This window comes from Castor canadensis, chromosome 8, assembly GCF_047511655.1.
Source record: "Castor canadensis chromosome 8, mCasCan1.hap1v2, whole genome shotgun sequence".
In the NCBI taxonomy this organism is placed as follows: Eukaryota; Metazoa; Chordata; class Mammalia; order Rodentia; family Castoridae; genus Castor; species Castor canadensis.
This window is the reverse complement of record NC_133393.1, coordinates 86,378,216-86,396,124: the sequence shown is the minus strand read 5'-3', so window position 1 is coordinate 86,396,124 and position 17,909 is coordinate 86,378,216. Positions and strand designations below refer to the sequence as shown.

General features: G+C 51.1%; 3 protein-coding genes across 7 annotated transcripts in view; 1 reads left to right on the top strand and 2 right to left on the bottom strand.

Annotated features, from left to right (window-relative positions):
* The window catches only part of Prpf40b (pre-mRNA processing factor 40 homolog B), a 60,192-nt gene extending 55,524 nt beyond the window's left edge, over window positions 1–4,668 (bottom strand). The window contains exon 1 of the mRNA XM_074083313.1: window positions 4,488–4,668. The gene's annotated coding sequence lies outside the window, so the exon portion shown is untranslated. The remainder of the gene's footprint in view (window positions 1–4,487) is intronic.
* On the top strand, window positions 4,409–13,717 carry Mcrs1 (microspherule protein 1). 3 transcript variants are annotated; one of them, XM_020169446.2, is made up of 15 exons: window positions 4,409–4,564; window positions 5,837–5,956; window positions 6,469–6,607; window positions 6,999–7,137; window positions 7,735–7,893; window positions 8,042–8,151; window positions 9,023–9,131; window positions 9,400–9,538; window positions 11,622–11,697; window positions 12,007–12,035; window positions 12,151–12,243; window positions 12,416–12,498; window positions 12,657–12,744; window positions 13,038–13,165; window positions 13,282–13,717. In XM_020169446.2, the coding sequence occupies exons 2-15, from the start codon at window positions 5,947–5,949 to the stop codon at window positions 13,366–13,368; spliced, it is 1,389 nt and encodes a 462-aa protein (XP_020025035.1). In that variant the 5' UTR covers window positions 4,409–4,564; window positions 5,837–5,946; the 3' UTR covers window positions 13,369–13,717. The 3 variants fall into 3 exon arrangements, with proteins under 3 accessions (XP_020025035.1, XP_020025037.1, XP_073939420.1); XM_020169448.2 differs by lacking the exon at window positions 5,837–5,956 and having other exon boundaries at window positions 4,443–4,564; XM_074083319.1 differs by lacking the exons at window positions 4,409–4,564; window positions 5,837–5,956 and adding an exon at window positions 5,964–6,297.
* Kcnh3 (potassium voltage-gated channel subfamily H member 3) overlaps window positions 13,711–17,909 on the bottom strand; it is a 19,335-nt gene continuing 15,136 nt past the window's right edge. For 2 of the 3 annotated variants that reach the window (XM_074083298.1, XM_074083299.1), the window contains exons 11-15: window positions 17,336–17,553; window positions 16,254–16,585; window positions 15,476–15,582; window positions 14,728–14,834; window positions 13,711–14,628 (exon numbers count right to left, since the gene is read on the bottom strand). In XM_074083298.1, coding sequence (XP_073939399.1) covers window positions 14,029–14,628; window positions 14,728–14,834; window positions 15,476–15,582; window positions 16,254–16,585; window positions 17,336–17,553 — 1,364 coding nt within the window. In that variant the 3' untranslated portion in view covers window positions 13,711–14,028. The remainder of the gene's footprint in view (window positions 14,629–14,727; window positions 14,835–15,475; window positions 15,583–16,253; window positions 16,586–17,335; window positions 17,554–17,909) is intronic. The other variant, XM_020169470.2, reaches the window with a different exon arrangement.

The following is a 17,909-nucleotide window of genomic DNA, read 5'->3' as shown; positions in this document are numbered from 1 at the left end:
TTTCTAGGCAGGCATCTACCACTTGAGTCACTCCACCAGCCCAAATGATGCAAAGTCTTTCTATTCCAAAATAGGCTATGTCTTTCCATTTATCCACATCTCCCTTTGTGTCCCTTGACAGCAATTTTGGTTGAGGCCTAGATCTAGCACATTTATGCTTACATTACTACTGGTTAGTTTATTTTGTTGTTGCTATTGAAAATCACACATTTTATTTCTTATACTTTCTACTGGCTGTTCGTTTTAAATATACATTTAAATATTTATTAATTTGTACCCATTTTGCTAAAACATCTTTTTTTTTTTTTTCAGTACTGGGGCTTGAACTCAGGGCCAACACCTTGAGCCATTCCACCAGCCCTTTTTTGTGAAGGGTTTTCCTTGAGATAGGTTCTCATGAACTATTTCCCTGAGCTGGCTTCAAACCACGATCCTCCTGATCTCTGCCTGATGAGTAGCTAGGATTAAGGTGTGAGCCATTGGCACCCGGCAACTAAAACATTTTATTTGTATTAGTTTTTCAGTTGATATTCTTGGCTTTTCTAGTATGCTATCATCATAAATATTTTAACTCTTCTTGTTTTTATACCTCATTCCTTTCTCTTTTATAATTATGTAGGCAAGTACTTCCAAAGTTATGTTAAATAAAAATAGTTACAGGATTCATCCTTGTCACACTCCAACTTTAATGGGAATAATCTAAGTTTCTTCATTAAGTGATTCTGAACTTTGAACTGAGATGTGTAAATTTAGTCATGTTAAAGAAGTTTCACGAAGTGATTCTCTAACCCGAGATTTAGTTTGTATATGAGACTCTTCCTTTGCTTAGAGAAAAGAAGAATGTGCAGAAACTAAGTAGCATATATATTTACATAAAATGCACTGTAAATCCAAAGATAACTTGTACTGGTCAACAGACCCTGTGGCCTCTGACTGAGCCTCTAGAGGTAACAGCTTCAGGTGAGAGGATAACTGGCCCTGGTCTAGTAGACAGGAATGGGGAGAGCTGTGGTATTGAAGTTTGGGTCTGAGATTCAGTCCACCTGGCAGGAGATCCTGAGACCCAACAACAGCTAACATATGCTAAACAATTTGTTATATACTAGCAACTTGTTCAAGTAGTCAGTGATTTACTCTTGAGAACCATCCTATAAAGTGAAAACTACATTTTTTCCACAGATGAAACTGAGGCACAGAACTGTAATTCGCTCACAGTCACAAGGCAATAGGTGGTAGAGGTCTAAAACTAGGCGGTATGACTCTAGAGCCTGTGTTCCTAACCGCTGTGTTCTAATCCCCCAGGTGGGACATGGGGCCCTAAGCTAAGATATAGCACAAACCATGAATGTGGTCTCCATGTAAGCCTCCTCCATACCAGGGCAAGAATACCAGATTGTGAAAGGTTAATTGAGGTTGGAGGATTGGTGTTATTACTACCTTTTTATCCACTCTGTTTCTTTGAAGGCCCCAACTCCTCTACCTTATTTTAACTGTTGGAGTGGTCTTGGCCCTTCCTCATTCTCTATCAGTAATTTCTCCCTTGTCATTTACATCCTCATCTTCATCATAGTGATTTGTGTGTGTGTGGGTACTGGGTTTTGAACTCTGGGCTTTATGCTTGCTAGGCAGGCACTCTACCACTTGAACCAGCCCATTTTTGTGATGGTATTTTTTTCAAGATAGGGTCTTGCCTGGGCTGGCTTCAGACTGTGATCTTCCTGATCTCTTTACCTCCTCAGTAGCTCAGATTAAAGCCATGACCCACCAGTGCCCACTGATAATGACTTCTTACGTATATCTCCAGTCCAGGCCTCTTCCCTGACATGACTAGGGTGTCCGCCTCTCAGACTCGTCACTTTCACCAAGACACCTTACTGGCATCTCCAACTTAATACATCTCAACAGAACTCTGTCTCTGCACCTACACAATCCTGTTCCTCCTTTGCAGTAAATTTATTTAGGACATTTATTTGACAAATATTTATTAAACACTTTAGTGGCGAACAAAATAGAAAAAAATACTGCCTTCAGAGCACCTACTGCTGGGGTACATATAATAAACAGAAAAAATGAGGACATTATATCATACATTAGAGGACAGTACTGGCTAAAGAGAAAAAATGAGGCTGGGCAGGGGTGGGAGTAAATAAAGGGCAGGTGAGAGCAGGGGATGAAGTCAGAAGGTAACAGGAACTAGATCATGACCTTTTATTCTGAGGAAGATTGAGGATTTTAAGAGGTGGGGCATGAGTAGATTTCCATTTTAAATAGGAACATCCTGGGTGCTGTGTAAATAAATTGGAGGAAAGGCAGTAATTATGGATGAAAGCTGGAAGGCTAGCTAGATAGATCTTGCAATAGACAGTCCAGGTGAGAGATGATGGAGATGGAGACTTGGACCAGGAAATCGTGATAAAGTTGGCAAGAGAGAGATACATTCTGGGGTGGGGCTCTACCAATACACTCTTCCTTCCCTCCTTCCTTTCCTTCCTCCACTCCTCCCTTCCTCTCTCCTTCCTTCCCTTCCTCCCTCCCTCCCTTTTTTTCCTCTTGAGACAGGCTCTCACTATGCAGCCCAGGCTGGCCTCAAACTCGTGATCCTCCTGTCTCAGCCTCTGAAATACCTGGAAATCACAGTATGTGCCATGGCACCTGGCAGTCACCCAGTTTCTTAGGCCAAAAGTTCTGTGTCTCATCCTCGATTCTTCCCTTTCTTTCATAGCCCATGTGCAGTCCATCAGAAGTCCAGTGGTTTTACCTCTAAAGCACGTATCAAGTCAGTTTCTGTCCATCTTCACCATCTCCACAACCCAACGAAATCCCCTGAGTTTACCTCTTTCCTAGAAGCTAAAATAGCTTCTTTCTGATTGATCTCTCTGCTTTCTCTTTTGCTCCCTACAATCTGTTCTTCACAAGCAGCCTGAAGGGTCATTTAAAAAGTTAAAGCATATCATAGAATGTTCTGCTTGTAATCCTTAAGAGCTTTACAATGCACTAAGAATAAAGGCCAAAACCTATATTGTGAACTACAAGAGTGGATGTGATCTGACCCTTGAGACTTCCCTCTTTTTCTTGATCACCCTGCTCCAGCCACCTTGGGCTCCTTGCTGTTCCTCATACTCACCAAACTCCTGCTTCAGAGCCATGCTGCCCCTCTGGCTGGGTCATTGTAATTACTCCTCTAGTACAGATATTAAACTATATAAACTGCACATCTATCCTAGTCCACTATATTGTGTACCGGAAAACTCAATCCTTCATGGGAGATAAAAACAGGTGCATACTCATTAAATAGGTTTTATTCAGTAAGTGGAGACTGTCTAACTTAAGTGAAGTAGAGAACTAACTCTCAAGTGTCAAGAGGGGCTAGTTTGACACTTCAACTATGGCTTCACATGTGGCTTGCTAGGCACGCACTCTACCGCTGAGCTGCACACCCAGCCTTAGCTGCTACACTTTTGTGCCCGTCAAGGGAAACATGAAACAAATAGAACTCTTCTTTTAGGGTACAGTGTTTCTAGCTTTCTCAGGCGTCTCTCACAGACCCAAAGTTGCCACTTTTCCTGTTCTTTGGGGGCTAGTTCTCGCATCCCAAGATTCTCTCCATGGTACTCTTCTCAAAGCGCCGGTTTCTCCCAGACACCTGGTGGGGGTTCAGTTGATTGAACCACTTGGGCACCACTCCTCTCCCGAGATGTTGACCTTCTTAGGAACGAGGCCCGCGACCCTCCAAATATTCTTTAGCTATTAACTCCCTGCTCCTACTGTACGTCACTTCTCCCCAACTCGAGCGAGTTCCTCAACATCTCCATATCTCGTGCCTAGCACAGGGCCTGACAAGAGTACTTTCTCTAAACTGCTGGCAGAATCAAACCACACACGCTGGTTCTGGGAGAGCCTCAAAGCCTCCTATGCCTAGTAACAATTCGGAAGCCTAAATCCAGCCGGGCACCTGTGGCTCACTTCTGTAACCCTAGCTACTCAGGAGGCAGAGATCAATCAGAAGGATCGGGGTTGTAAGCCAACCCACGCAAATAGTTCGCGAGACTAAGGTCTTGAAAAAACCGTTTACACACACACACACACACACACACACACACACACACACAAAAGGGGGTGGGGTGGGGTTGGAGGCTGGTGGAGTGGCTCAAAGTGTAGGTCCTGAGTTCAAGTTCGAGTACCGGAAGAAAAAAAAGCCTAAATCTAGTCTGCGGCTGGGCCCTGCCCTGGGTCCCGCCCCTCCCAGCGTCGCTTCGGCTCCGTCTCGCCCTTCCCTTTAATCACGCCCTCGAGTCAGGTAACCTCTCTGGTGCTTATAGTCTCTGACGTTTCTGTACATTCTGTCGCGTCGGGAAAATTTTTACTTTCGACTCTAAGCAAAATAGTCACACCTTTGGTCCCATGGCCACACCCCCTTAACTCACGAGTCCAGGACGAACCGGAAAAAATTGCCCAGCCCCTAGTTCGTAACCCGGAAGTAGACGTACCTCACGGAAGCCGGCTTTGGCCCTGCGGCTGCTACTGTCGCCGCGGAGAAATTGTTGGAGCTGGCAGCCTAGGAATGGTGAGACTTCGCGGTTCGCCTCTAAAGGTTCTGAGTAGAGTTGGGGTTGAAGTGGGGTTTCCCAGAGTGCCGCGGGGATAACCCCCGCACACAAGGTTTGGGGCCCCGCCCCGATAGCGCCCCGAAAATCTACGCATGCGTGGGTCGGATCGGGCTGGAAACTTGCCCGAGGTGTTGCGCATGCGCAAAAGTGGCATGCAGGAGAGAATTGTGTTGGGAGTTGACCCCCGTCCTTGCCACCAACCTATGGGGCTTAAACCTAGGCTGTGACAATAACGGGGTTCATTTAGTGATGTGTTTTGAATTGCAGAGAGGACTTTATTACCACTCCTACGCTGGGCCCCTGAAACAGACCTGGACTGATCCACACCTTGGGTGTGCTCTCTCGCGGGAGAAGGGGTGGAGGGCCTGAAAGGAGGGCGTAGATTTTGCCTGAGTCTGCTTGCGGGATTGGGCCCCGTCACCACCTCCTCAGGTGTTAAGATGGCCAGCCGTATTCTCTGGTGCGGCGTGGCAACTGGGGGCAGGGCCGGAATGGAGCGCATAGAGCCTCTCTGGTCTAAAGGGGCGGGATGCACCAATCAGGGCACCCCAGGAAGACCAGTACCTGAGTTCTGGGGTTTAGGAGCACACCTACATACCCACTCCGGCATTGGTAATCACGCAGTTCCCAAAGATACCATCTACTTCAGCAAAAGCTATAAGTGACAGAGGGTTGGAGTTCCATCTTCCTTTTCCCCTATTTTGCCTGGGAGAAGTGGTGCTGCTGCGGAGGGGACAGCTAAAGCAAAAAAGTGAGCCAAGACTCCCTTGTTTCTTGCTGGTTTGTAACCTAGGACTTATGAGTAGAATTTAGAGGGGTTTCTGAACCCCCTATATAGTATGCGTTTGTACATTTTTCTGCAATTCACAACTTTTATATCATTTTCAGAAGTATCAGTGACTTATGCAAGGTTACTCTTTTTTTCTTGTACTGGGGATTGAACCCAAGGCAAGCAACTCTACCCCTCGAAGGGCTACTGGTTTTTTACAGATACTTTTTTTTTTTTTTTTTTTTTTTTGGCAGTACTGGGGTTTGAACTTGTTAAGTAGGCGCTCTACCAATTGAGCCACATCTCCAGCCCTTAAGGGTACTATTGAAAGTAGTCTTCTGCCTCTCCACTTCTTGTGTCTTCTCTAGTTTATGGGACCCTGGAGGTCTTGTCCAATCTAAAGAGGTGAGGCTGCCAGTCAAAAACCTGAGCCTCAGGGAGCCTCATTTCTCCTTTGCAGAATCTCCTCTCAGCCTCTAAGCTCACCTGGTCAGAATCCTTGGATGAGCCTGTGGGACCCTTCCTCCTAGCCCTGTGGTTTGGAACCAGTGGCTTTGGGACTGTAAGAGGATGGACAAAGGTAGTATGAGGCCGGGCCAGCTCCATAAATGCCTGGGCATCAAGCATCTGCTGATTCTGCACTGTGCCTGGCACATGTGTCTTTCGGTCTTGGCTGGGCATTGCCACCTCCCCCTGGGCCAGCACCACCCATGTACCTCTTAGCAGAGCCACAGTTGACTGACTTGCTGTTGAGCTGCTGCTCTTTGGCATGCTGCATTTTGATGGCAGAGGGACAGTTATACCCAGAACCTAGTGTGTTGGCATCACCAGCCTGACTTGAGCACCGTGTGCTATACGACACGACACGTGACACCGGGAGAACTGCCCAGCGTGGAAGGTCTGGGCCAGGTTTGAGCCCAGGTGGGATCTGAATGGCCAAGAAACTCCCACTTTAAAACCTCAAGTATCAAGAAGGCAGAGGAGGAGCCAAGAGGGCTGGCAGGGGAAGGGAATTGAGGAGGAGTCCAATGTGCAGAGACTGGAGGCTCTGCTAGGTACTTTGAAGACCCTAATTTACCATTTCTCTTCTAGATTCTCAGGGGCTGCTAGATTCATCCCTGATGGCGTCAGGCACTGCCAGCCGCTCAGAGGATGAGGAGTCACTGGCAGGGCAGAAGCGAGCCTCGTCCCAGGCCTTGGGCACCATCCCTAAACGGAGAAGCTCCTCCAGGTAGTCATAGTTCAAAGGTACCAGGAAGGGGAAGAAGGCCTGTGGCAGTAGGCACTACATGCCTTCACATCTCTTGAAAATGACTACCTGAGTCCCTTTGGGGTCAAAGCAGTCTTGGGGTTTTCCTGTCCTTACCAGTCCCTCCCCATGGCACAGAGACTCTTCCATCTCTGTTGTGAAGTCTGTGTGTGTAGTTGCCTGTCATCTCAGAGGCTGGTATATGGCAGTTCCATGTCCACTGAGGCAGGCTTTGCTAGAAAGTGAAAGTAGCGAGGCCCTTAGCTCCTGTCAGGAATCTGCTTTGTTCTGGAGGCTGGGTGCATGTGAGTGGGTGCCAGGGAAGGGTATAGATGGGCTCACTGGGTGGGCCATCTGGTGGGCCTCTCCACAGGTTCATCAAGAGGAAGAAGTTTGATGATGAGCTGGTGGAGAGTAGCCTGGCGAAATCCTCTACCCGGGCGAAGGGGGCCAGCGGGGTGGAACCAGGGCGCTGTTCAGGGAGTGAACCCTCCTCCAGTGAGAAGAAGAAGGTGAGGGACTGGTAGAAGCAGCTGGGAGGTGGGGGAGAGTACAACATTTTGTGTTTCCCCAGATCCTTTGCCAGCTGCCAAGAGCCCTGCAGAGAAGGCTGTGAGAGGACCAGGATGCCCCAGCCCCCACCCTAGATCCCTTCCTCCCTCCCATCTCTCCCTACTCCCTTTCTTGCTGTACCCCCCACCCTGCCAGTGCATCCTGTATCACATTCCATGTGGGAGGCAGGGAGCATGCATCTATTCTGGGAGCAGACAGCTTGTTCCCAGCATTGCAGGGTGTAAAAATAACCCCCAGGTGGCATTGCACTGGCCCCAGACACTGTACCAGCAAGAGTGTTTTCCTGGTATTGTCCCTACCCACCCTCCATTCTGAGGTTGAGGGTACCACCAGCAAACAGAAGACCCCTTATGATTAAGGATTATGTAGAAGTTATTTGGTGGGGGTGGAGGGTGGGTATTGGAAAGCTGAGCTCCCTGCCTGGCTTCCTGTTGGCTGAGGCTGCAGCTGCCACACAGTACGTGAAGCTCTGGGCTTGAAGTCCCAGCTGCCCTGATGCCAGCTTCAAGTTTATTGCAATCCTTTCCTGTGCCCAGGTATCCAAGGCCCCCAGCACTCCTGTGGCACCCAACCCTGCCCCAGCCCCTGGACTCACCAAGCGTGTGAAAAAAAGCAAACAGCCACTTCAGGTGACCAAGGATCTGGGCCGCTGGAAACCTGCAGATGACCTCCTGCTTATCAATGCTGTGTTGCAGGTAGTGTATCTACCACAGGATTAGGCCCCTTTCTCCCCTGGCCTCCAGTTCCCAGCCCCCAAACTAGCCCAGCAAGGCTCTGGGGGGTGGCATGGGAAGGATTCTTCCCAGCACTGAGGCTAGAGCAAACTCCTCTGGGGCCTTGCAGACCAATGACCTGACATCTGTCCACCTGGGCGTGAAGTTCAGCTGCCGCTTCACCCTTCGGGAAGTCCAAGAGCGCTGGTACGCCCTGCTCTACGATCCTGTCATCTCCAAGTGAGTGGACTGGCTCCAGAAATGGGGAGGTATTGGGGACACCAAAATTTGGCTCCTGATCAGGAGAGACAAACTATACCAAGGTCCAAAGGAGGGGCCTGGAAAGCAGATTTGTAGGTCCTGGCATCCTCTAAGATGATCCAGGGGACTACCAGGCTTCACAGGGAAGCTCCTTCCTGCCTCCAGCTAGTCTGGCTTGATGCTGGCAGCAAGGGAGTCTGAAGCAGAGAAGTGTCATGGGAGAAAACGCCCACCAGTGTACATGTGGCTTTGGGCAGGTCACCTCCCAACCTTCCCACACTGGCTTCCCACAGTTTCTTCCTTATAGGAAGAGGGAATTGGGATAGAAAACCAAGGCCCTTTCTAGCTTTAACAGCCAGAGTTTCAAATAAGCTCATGCACATAATGCAACTCACTCTTTCTCCTTCTCAGTCACTTAGTTCAGTGTTTTTGGAACTTGGTTGGATACTGAGCAGCCATCCCCTACTCCCCCCATAACACTTCCGCTGTAGCCACAGCCCTGATAAAACTAGGAAGTGGGCTGGCCTTAGCTTTGGAAAGAGGAGGTGGTAGGTAATGGCGAGTAGGTGACAGCTTTAGCCAAGTAAGGAGACAGAGCCAGGGCAGGGAACAGTAGCTGACCTCAGGATGTGTCTCAGGATTAGGCTTTTAGAGAGCATAGGAGCCTCAGTTCGTTGCCTGTTCATTGATTTGACAGACCCATGATGCTATGCTGAGCCTAGGGCTCTCCTATTGAGGACCTGGTGTCTAGGCTCTGGATCTCAAAAGTCTGCAGGTTTGGGGGAAGTAGGAACCCCAGACTCCTTGACATCTTCCTTCAACTCTGTCCTCTGTTTCTTCCTGTGCCCAGGCTGGCCTGCCAGGCCATGAGACAGTTGCACCCAGAGGCCATTGCAGCCATCCAGAGCAAAGCCCTTTTTAGCAAGGCTGAGGAGCAGCTGCTGAGCAAAGTGGGATCGGTAAGGCTGAGGACTGGGAAAGTTGAGAATCAGGGCAGGAAGCAAAGTGGACCATCTGGAAAACGACTGATGTGAGGAGTTCCACCGGCCCCCACCCATTGCCTGCATACAAGTGCAGGTGCATGCACTTTGTAATGGGCCTCAGGAGGAGCCAAGCCTGGCTGCCGGGTGACTGTTGCTTCTCCCAGCTTCTAGGAGGTCTAGGGTGGGAAAGCAGAGGCAGGGGTGAGAAAACCCAGATTTTGTAGAGCATGGTTCTCTCATTCAGACCAGCCAGCCCACCTTGGAGACCTTCCAGGACTTGCTGCACAGACACCCAGATGCCTTCTACCTGGCCCGCACTGCCAAGGCTCTGCAGGCCCATTGGCAGCTCATGAAGCAGTATTACCTGCTGGAGGACCAGACAGGTAATACCCAAGGAGCTGGCACAGTGAGTGGGCAGGTGTGAATTGCTTCAGGCACAGCTGCTCTTAAATGCCCTGTAACAAATTTCTCAGTGGCCACCAGTGTCTTGTTCATCTCCTTTGCAACAGACACTACTTCCTTCCAGAGGGGGTGGGAGCAGGTACAACGGTCTTTGCATCACAGTAAGAGAGCCAGGGTTACCTGACATCCTGTGCCAAAAGTCCAAATAACAGAATTGGCTACCACTTTTTGTCTTTTTAATTTTTTGGTTTTTTTCTTGACATATTATGCGATTACATAACTATTTTATGGGTAGTGTCCAAATGAGCAAAATGTGAAAGTCTTCATGTCTGCTCACCTTTCCCTAGTTTCCCACCCTAGACATAATAGCTGCTTTTCCTTAAGCGTCCTACCCCCCTGCCTGTGTCAATTCTTCCTTCTCCTTTTGCTCTCCTCTCTTCCCACCAGGCATAATGTGCTGTCCTGTAGCCCTCAGGCTGTTCACAAGCCCCCCGCTAGGACTGCACATCCAGCCCACCTGTCTGTCTCCTTTCCTAGGGGCTGGAATCCTCTCTGCTGCCTCTCTTCTCTCAGCATCAAACTCTTGCTCTCCCAGGGACAAGTGCAAGAAAGACAGGCTGGTTAAACTGCAGAACCCTGCAGCAAAATTTGTGATTTGGGCTGACTTCCACAGTACAGGCCTACTTTTCCTGCCTGAGTACCACTGCCCGCTGCCTTCCACACTGTTCTTCATACTGTTCTGAAAATGAAGCTTCAGCTGTGCACTTCACCCTTCTTCCATGTCCTGCAGCTTCTGGTCAGGAAAAGATACTCCTATAGGAGGATTGTGGAAAATCTGCCTCACAGAGGGAGGCGCCATCTTTGTCTCTTAAGAACCTCTGGTTTTAGTGGTCCAAGGGCTGCCTGCTTTAGCTTCCAGAACTCTGCTGCATCCCTAGACTCAGCCATCACTGAATTCTCACAGAGAACATTCCCGGGATAAAGTTTTTTACTGCTAAAGCTGGCTCTTTTGTCACTATTTTGGAAGTTATTTTGTTAACCAAAAGTCTTATCTTAAAGGTTATATATATATATATATATATATATATATATATATATTTTTTTTTTTTTTTTCTCATGAGTCTCAATGTATAAGGATTTGGTTTCTCCTTTGCTGCTGAGAGCAGGTAGTCTACATTGCTTACCTGGCAAGTCCATTGGATATTAGATTCATGGATTTTTGTACAGCCCTGGTGGAGAGGGGTTTGATGGGGGTGACCACCCCACCTTTCTCCCAACACAGTCTCACCTTAGAGCTGGAGGAAAAGGAGTGTGTGTGGCTCCAGTACAGCTCCCTCCCTTCCTTAAGTGCCAGTCACTGGCTGCCAGCTGTTACAGAGCAGCACTGCAGCCCTGGCACAAGTGGTCACAAGACACAAGTTCTCATGCTAAAATTCTGGGCACCCCAGTTCCTCTTAAATTCTCACCAGAAAACATTGAAAAAAATTGTATGAAACAGTATTTATCCTGAAAGTATCCAGTGGGCTCTGGAATTATCCTGCTTTATTTCATTCTTTGAAAAAAATGAAGCTAATATTATGACACTTGAGCTGGTCATGACCCACAAATTGAAAAACACTGGCTTAAGGAGGGGCAGCTCTATCAGCACATACCTTCCAGTGGCATGTGCCTCTTGGCCTTTGGATAGAGTGGCAGAAAAGGGTGGAGAGCAAGACTTGAATCCTGGCTCTGTCCCAAACGAGGGTCATATGCTCTCCTGTGTCCATTTCCTTGTCTAAAATGGAGCTAAGAGTAGTGTCTCCCCTTTTCAGCTCAAGGTTCTGTAATCCAGAACCTTCCACGTACCTGAAAGCCCATGCAGAAGGTCAGTTTTGATTTCCTTCTTTATCTAGAACCACCTCTTCCCCCCCAGCTAAGTTCAGGATGCTCTGTGCCACATTAGAGTGCCACCGAGTTGGGACTGTGCTCCCTCCCAGCTCTTCACTCAGGCTGTGTCCTTGCAGTGTGTCTTTTCACCTAGCTGTCTACTGAGCTCAGTGCTTACCCTTCCTCTCATTTGTTCAGTGCAGCCACTGCCCAAGGGGGACCAAGTGCTGAACTTCTCTGATGCAGAGGACCTGATTGATGACAGTAAGCTCAAGTGAGTGGCTGAGGCTGCAGGCAGGAGTGTAGAGCCATGTCTGGTTGGTAGGGCGTGCAGGCTGCCCAGCCGGCTCAGCCTTGGGCTCCAGTTGCAGCTGCTATGCTTGGTGTTCTTTCTGCACACCCTCTCACAGGGTTGCTTAGGTTTGCTGCATTCCCCTTGTCCCCACCCCAGCCCAGGGAAGGTGGCTTGGCCAAGGCTAAACAACTTTCTGGGCCATTTGGCTGAAGGGGTCAGGGATGCCGTAGTGAGCCCAGGAACAGAACTGACAGTAGACCTGATTCATCCTCTCTTCTCACCCCATAGGGACATGCGAGATGAGGTTCTGGAGCATGGTAAGTGTACCCTGGTGGGGACAGTGCAGGGTGGAGGCTCCTGTCGAAATGAAGAGGACCAGTACAGGGCGCTGGTGGCCTCAGAGTGTCTCCTTACCACTCCACCTCACCCCAGAGCTGACTGTGGCTGACCGGCGCCAGAAGCGAGAGATCCGACAGCTGGAACAGGAGCTGCATAAGTGGCAGGTGCTAGTAGACAGCATCACAGGTGAGGAGGCCAGGGGACCAAAAGGTGTACCTTTCAGCATCCTTCTTCCCACTGAGTTCCTCTTGTTGCCTAACTGAGTGTTGCCATTAACCAGATCCTACTCCTACCACTCATAGACCTTGCCTGTTCCCTTCCATCTACCCATGCCCTCCTAACCCTGCTCTTTCCCCAGGTATGAGCTCTCCGGACTTTGACAACCAGACGCTGGCAGTGCTTCGGGGCCGTATGGTGCGCTACCTGATGCGTTCACGTGAGGTAAGGCAGGCGTTAACCACCCCTGCCCTGCCTAGGTGTCCCTCCTGTATCACTGCCCTTTCTCTGCCTAGTCCTTGATTTCTCATCTTTCTCCAGCCTGCATGGACCTCCTTCCCTCATTCCTCAGGGCCCAGCCCTTACCTGCCTCATTTCCCCAGATCACCCTGGGCAGAGCAACCAAGGATAACCAGATTGACGTGGACCTGTCTCTGGAGGGTCCGGCCTGGAAGATCTCCCGGAAGCAAGGTACTCCCACCAGAAGGCCCAGCAAGGAGCAGTGTCCCCTAAGGAGCATTCCCGTAGCCTCTCAGGATATTTCTTCTCCTGGGGCTTTGATGCCCTTTCTAGCCCTGGGGCTTGGTTCCTCTGGGTATCTTCATGGACCAGCTGAGGCAGGCTGAAGGAGTCAGTGTTTCCAGATTCTAACTTGGGGGTCCAGGTGCCTTCCAGCCCGTCCCCAGGAAGCAGAAATGGACCTTGAGGCTCCTGTTTTGTGGCCATCCCCATCCCATCATCCCTTTTCCTGTCTGTTTCCACAGGTGTCATCAAGCTGAAGAATAATGGTGACTTCTTTATTGCCAATGAGGGCCGACGGCCCATCTACATTGATGGCCGACCTGTGCTGTGTGGTTCCAAATGGCGCCTCAGCAACAACTCTGTGGTGGAGGTGAGCTGGGAGGGAGGTGCAAAGGCTAGGGTGTCTCACTGGGGGTGTGGTGAGCTGGTCTGTGGGCTTGGCCCTGTTCCCACCTCTGTTCTGAGCCACCTTTCTCTTCCATGCAGATTGCCAGCCTGCGATTTGTCTTCCTTATCAACCAAGACCTCATTGCCCTTATCCGGGCTGAGGCTGCCAAGATCACACCACAGTGAGGAGTGGTAGCAGGAACTGGGGTTCTCACTGGCCTCAAGTTTCCCGTCATTCCAGCCCCATTGAGCTGGAAACTCAGGCTTCTGGAAAACCCTTCTGCCCAAAGTGGGTAGCTGGAGGCCCAACTGCTGGCCTGTTGATTTGAGCCTTCGAGGCAGGGCGGGGTGGCCGTGGGAAGCCAGGAGAGGCTGGGACCCTTGTGCCTCCCTAGAGCCAGAGCCCCTCCCCCTCCTTTCTGCAGACCACCCCCTTGCTCCCTGATAGCTACCTTCACTCCTGTGTCTCAAGCAGATTAGCTTCTGACTTCTCGTTTGTTGGGTTTTTTGTAAATAAAAAGTACCAAGTTCCAAAGTAGTTTCTTTTATTATGCATTTTTAATACAAAAAAGATATAAGGACCATTAGAGACAGGGGCTCATGCAAGGGATGGTAGAACTACTCCTTGTCCTCAAGGCCTCTGCCTTCAGCCTGTAGAGGGGGACAAGATCAGTGGAGCAGGCCAAGGAGGGATCCCTGGCCTGGGGATGCCCAAGGCTCCAGCCCACCTTTGAGAGCCAGGGCCAAGCCCTACTTCTCCGGCTCCTGTCCTGAGCCAGAAGGGAGCTTGGAGTTCTGAGGTTGGGCAGATGGCGGGTGTCTGCAGCACTGTGCTCAGGCTGACAGTCAAACTCCTGTGCCTTCTTCCTGGGTCCACTGGACTGTTCCAGGGCCATGGCAGCCAATAAGCACCATCTCTAAGCTGTGGGGGTCCCAGGGCAAGGCCCGGCCCCCTGACCCTGGTGGGGGCTCTCCAGTGCTGGCAGCCTCAGCTTGGCTCACAGGCTCTGGGGGCGCAGTCCTAGCCCCTTCCTCAGAAGGAGGAGGTGAGGCTGGGGTGCTGGGCTCAGAGCAGAGTTCTCCAGAGCCAGGGGGTTCTGAGTCTGAGGTGGAGGTCCATAAAGCTGTGGCTCGAGGCCAGGGGGAGCTCTGAGATGCTGGAGGGCCCCAGGGCCAGGGTGCCATGAGGGGAGGGGGCCCTGGATGAACATGGGGCCAGGTCCCACTCAAGACAGAGCCTGCTGGGGGCTGCAGGCAGTAGGAGGATGCCCCAGTGTCCACACGCAGAGGCTGCAGGAGCCCAGAGGAGCTAGCTGGGCATGGCCCCTCTCCCGATGTCCGAGGGCACTGGCCTTCCCCGTGGGGCACCAGGATGAGCTGCACAGCCTGCCGAAGTGACTGCAGTCCCTCCCGCATCTGCAGCACCTGCTCAGACAGCTCCATCACCTTCAGGGGAGAGAAGTGGCAAGACCAGTGGGTCAGCCAACTCAGGCCACAGCAGTGCCTGCCCTTTTCCTCCCTGTTTCCACCTTGCCCCTCACTTACCGCCTGTCTCAGCTTGTCCAGTGTGTCTGTGCTCCTCGCCTCACTGGGCCCGAGCGGGACAGTGAGCAGGCCACTCTCTGTGGAGAGGATGGGGTTATCAGCTGGGCCTGGTAAGAGACAAGGCAGTGTGGGGTCTGGGCTTCAGCCCCACTGGAACAGACCAAATTGATCTGACAGGACCTGATTCCAAGGACAACGCCTTCTGACCTTGTCCAAGGAGCTAAATTTTGCCCAAACTGCCAAAAGCAGGAAAACCCCCAGCAGTCCTGGGTCACACTGCCCTACACTACCTTTCTTCAGGAAGTTGTTCTTTGGGTCTGTCCCTGGTTCAGTCTCCAGGGAAATGAACAATCCTGGGAGCTCTTTGTCCACTTCGCAGGCTGCCTGACCTAGTCTAGAGCCAGTTTCAACCCTGGTTCCCGAGCCCTCTACTCCCAGTGAGCCAGATACCGTGCTCAGGGTTGTAGTTACATGCTCTTATTTAACGTGCAGCAACCTATTTTACAGACAGGTAGATGGGCCTGAGAAACCAAGTTCACACTGTTAGGAAGCTGACAGAGGGATCCATACCCCAATCCCAGGCTGGACTTTACCCAACCCCATGCACTGGCTTAGGTGAGATCAGAGGCTTCTAGGCAGTCTGCCCTGTGCCAGTTTCTCGAACACCAGGGTCAGAGGCCAATAGTGCTTGAGGCCCATGGGGCAAAGTGGTCACCCCACCAATATATTCTGCCCCAGAACCCAGTACCTGGTGCAGGGGAGGGGCTGCTGCTACATTCTTGGCTAGGCTGGCCCACTCGGAAAGAGAACTTGGGCTGGTCAGAGCCACAGCCATCCTCAATTCCATCTACGACCCTGTGGACCCAACAAAGCAACAAACAGGATAGCAAACCAGTTGACAAGCAGCCATTGTGGTGTATCAGGGAACAAGATGTTCCAGTGTTCGCACACACAGGCTGCAGTATCTTGCAGCTGGCCAGGGGACCTGGGCTCCCAAGAGAAAGCTAATGCCTGGTTCCTAATCCCCTAGGTGCTTGCATTTTAGCTGGGAGCCAAGCTTGAGCAAAGTGCAAGAGTTCAGAGCAAGATACACCATAAATCAACAGGGGAGTGGGATTTGGGGGTGTGGCTCAAGTGGTTGAGTACCTGTTTAGCAAGTGCCAGGCTCTGAGTTCAAACCCTAGTACCACCCAAAAAAACAAAAACAAAAACAGGACAGTGGGAGGATGGAGGAGTCCAGAAGACTTCCTGGAGAAAGTAGGCTTGGACCATGCAGGTTGGGAGGGGTTAAGATGGAAGGATGGAGCAGGCACTTGGGAAGGATGGTGGTAGCACTTGGGAGGCTGAGGCAGGAGGATCAAGAGTACAAGGCCAGCCTGGGCTACAGAGCAAGATCCAATTCAAAAAAAAAAAAAAAAGAGAAAAAGAAAAAAAAAGGATGGATGGGCAATTCAGGGTGGATGTACCCGGCTGGGGGCTCCACCTTATATCCATTATCCTGCCATGCAGGTCCAGGGTCTGCTCACCTGGGGCTCAGATCCGGGGGCACATTCCACGGCACGGAGGGCAGCCGCAACCCCTCTAGGGTCCGTGGGTGAGCAGAAGGCCCAGCCTCAGCCTTCAAAGCCCCTGCCCTGCTTGGCCGCCCTCTGCCACCTAGACGAGGTCGGGGTGCAGTTCGCCGTGGAGATAGCAGCTTTGCGGCTGAGGATGAGGAGGTACAGCCAGGTGACAGCAGGGGGCTAGAGGGCTCATCTGCTGGGGCTGGTGAGACTGTGGGGCCCTGCTCCCCATCTGTCTCTTTCTCCTCCAGTGTGGACATGAGGGTGTTGTCGCCGCTCAGGGAGCTGGTATCCACCTGGTGACAGTGGAGGACAGGGAATCAACACAGATGGCCACTGTTGTGTCCCCTCACCTCCCCTACCAAGGCATCATCTCTCCTAGAATGGATACACCATCTTTGTTAAACAGAATAATCAATCCCACAACCCTATAGAAGAAAAGATTCAGTCAGGAGATGTGAACTGATTTCTGCTGCCACCATGAAGCCACCAAGCCCCGAAGACATTAGCTGCCCATCAAAATTCCACGCAACTGTGGATACACCACCCCTCCACTTGGTCCTTCAGGCTAGTGGAACTATCCAAGAGAAAAAAAGTACTGAAAACTGGTTTGGAACTAATGACATAATCCAGGAAAATCCAAAAGGTTTTCCGAATAGTCCTGAAGAAGAACAGGGAAACACAAGGCTCTCTTCAGAAGCAGCCTGGAGCACTGATGACTGTCCTGGCTTGGCCCCTGATGATCTGTCTATCTGCAGCCTATGAGGCTGGCTGTTACCAGTGCACTCGGCTTCCTTCATCTAAGACTGGTTTGAACAGGGCCAAGGTGTCTTAGATGGGCCAAGAAGGGCCAGGAGGGGTGGCTGAGTAAGGCTGGGCTGGTTTTTTAAAGGCAATATGTGGATGTGAAAGTGCAGAGTGAACCCCAGTCCCACGTGTGAGAGGTTGGTTCATACCAAGCTATGCTTCCCCCAACCCCAGCCTCTACCCACCTCACCATCTCCCTGGCACCCCAGCCTCTCCACACACATACCCAGCACCCTCACCTCTGCAGAGCCTCCCCCAGCACCCAGGTTGTAGCTGAGCTCCCCTCGGAGGCCACGGCTGAAGCGTGGGGCAAACTCGGGGTACAGCGCAAGGCTCTCGTGCAGCCCGGCCAGCTGCAGACACTGCAGGACGCAGTATGTCAGGCCTTTCACATCAGCATTGGCCTTTACCACCTGCTCCCGCCGGGGCAGCTCACAGCCAATCAGATCACCCTTTCCTAGGGAGAGGAAGCAGAGGTCAGCGAGCTCTGACTCCCAGCTGCTAGGAGAGGGGAGGTGTGCTGCAGGCCACTGAGCAGACCTCCCTTGCTGTGCCAGGTCTTTCCTGATGGGACCGACTGTGAAGCCTTCAAGCCAGGACAGAGACCCAGGCCATGCCCTGACCCCTGCTCCCTGCTTCATTGGCTCCCCACACAGGCTTGGACTAAACAGCATTGGGACCCAGGCTCTCAAACACTTCCTGAACCAAAAACACTGGGCTGAAACCTCTGCATCTGAGCTCTGAGACTCAACAGCATCTAGTGATTCACAATCAGGCTGTCGATTAGACTCCCCGTGAAAATTAAACCAGATT

Bases quoted from the DNA above. Each gene is read 5' to 3' on its own strand.
- Mcrs1 (XM_020169446.2), top strand. The intron at 6,608-6,998 runs GTAGTCATAGTT...GCCTCTCCACAG, and splicing joins AAACGGAGAAGCTCCTCCAG to GTTCATCAAGAGGAAGAAGT. The intron at 13,166-13,281 runs GTGAGCTGGGAG...TCTTCCATGCAG, and splicing joins GCAACAACTCTGTGGTGGAG to ATTGCCAGCCTGCGATTTGT.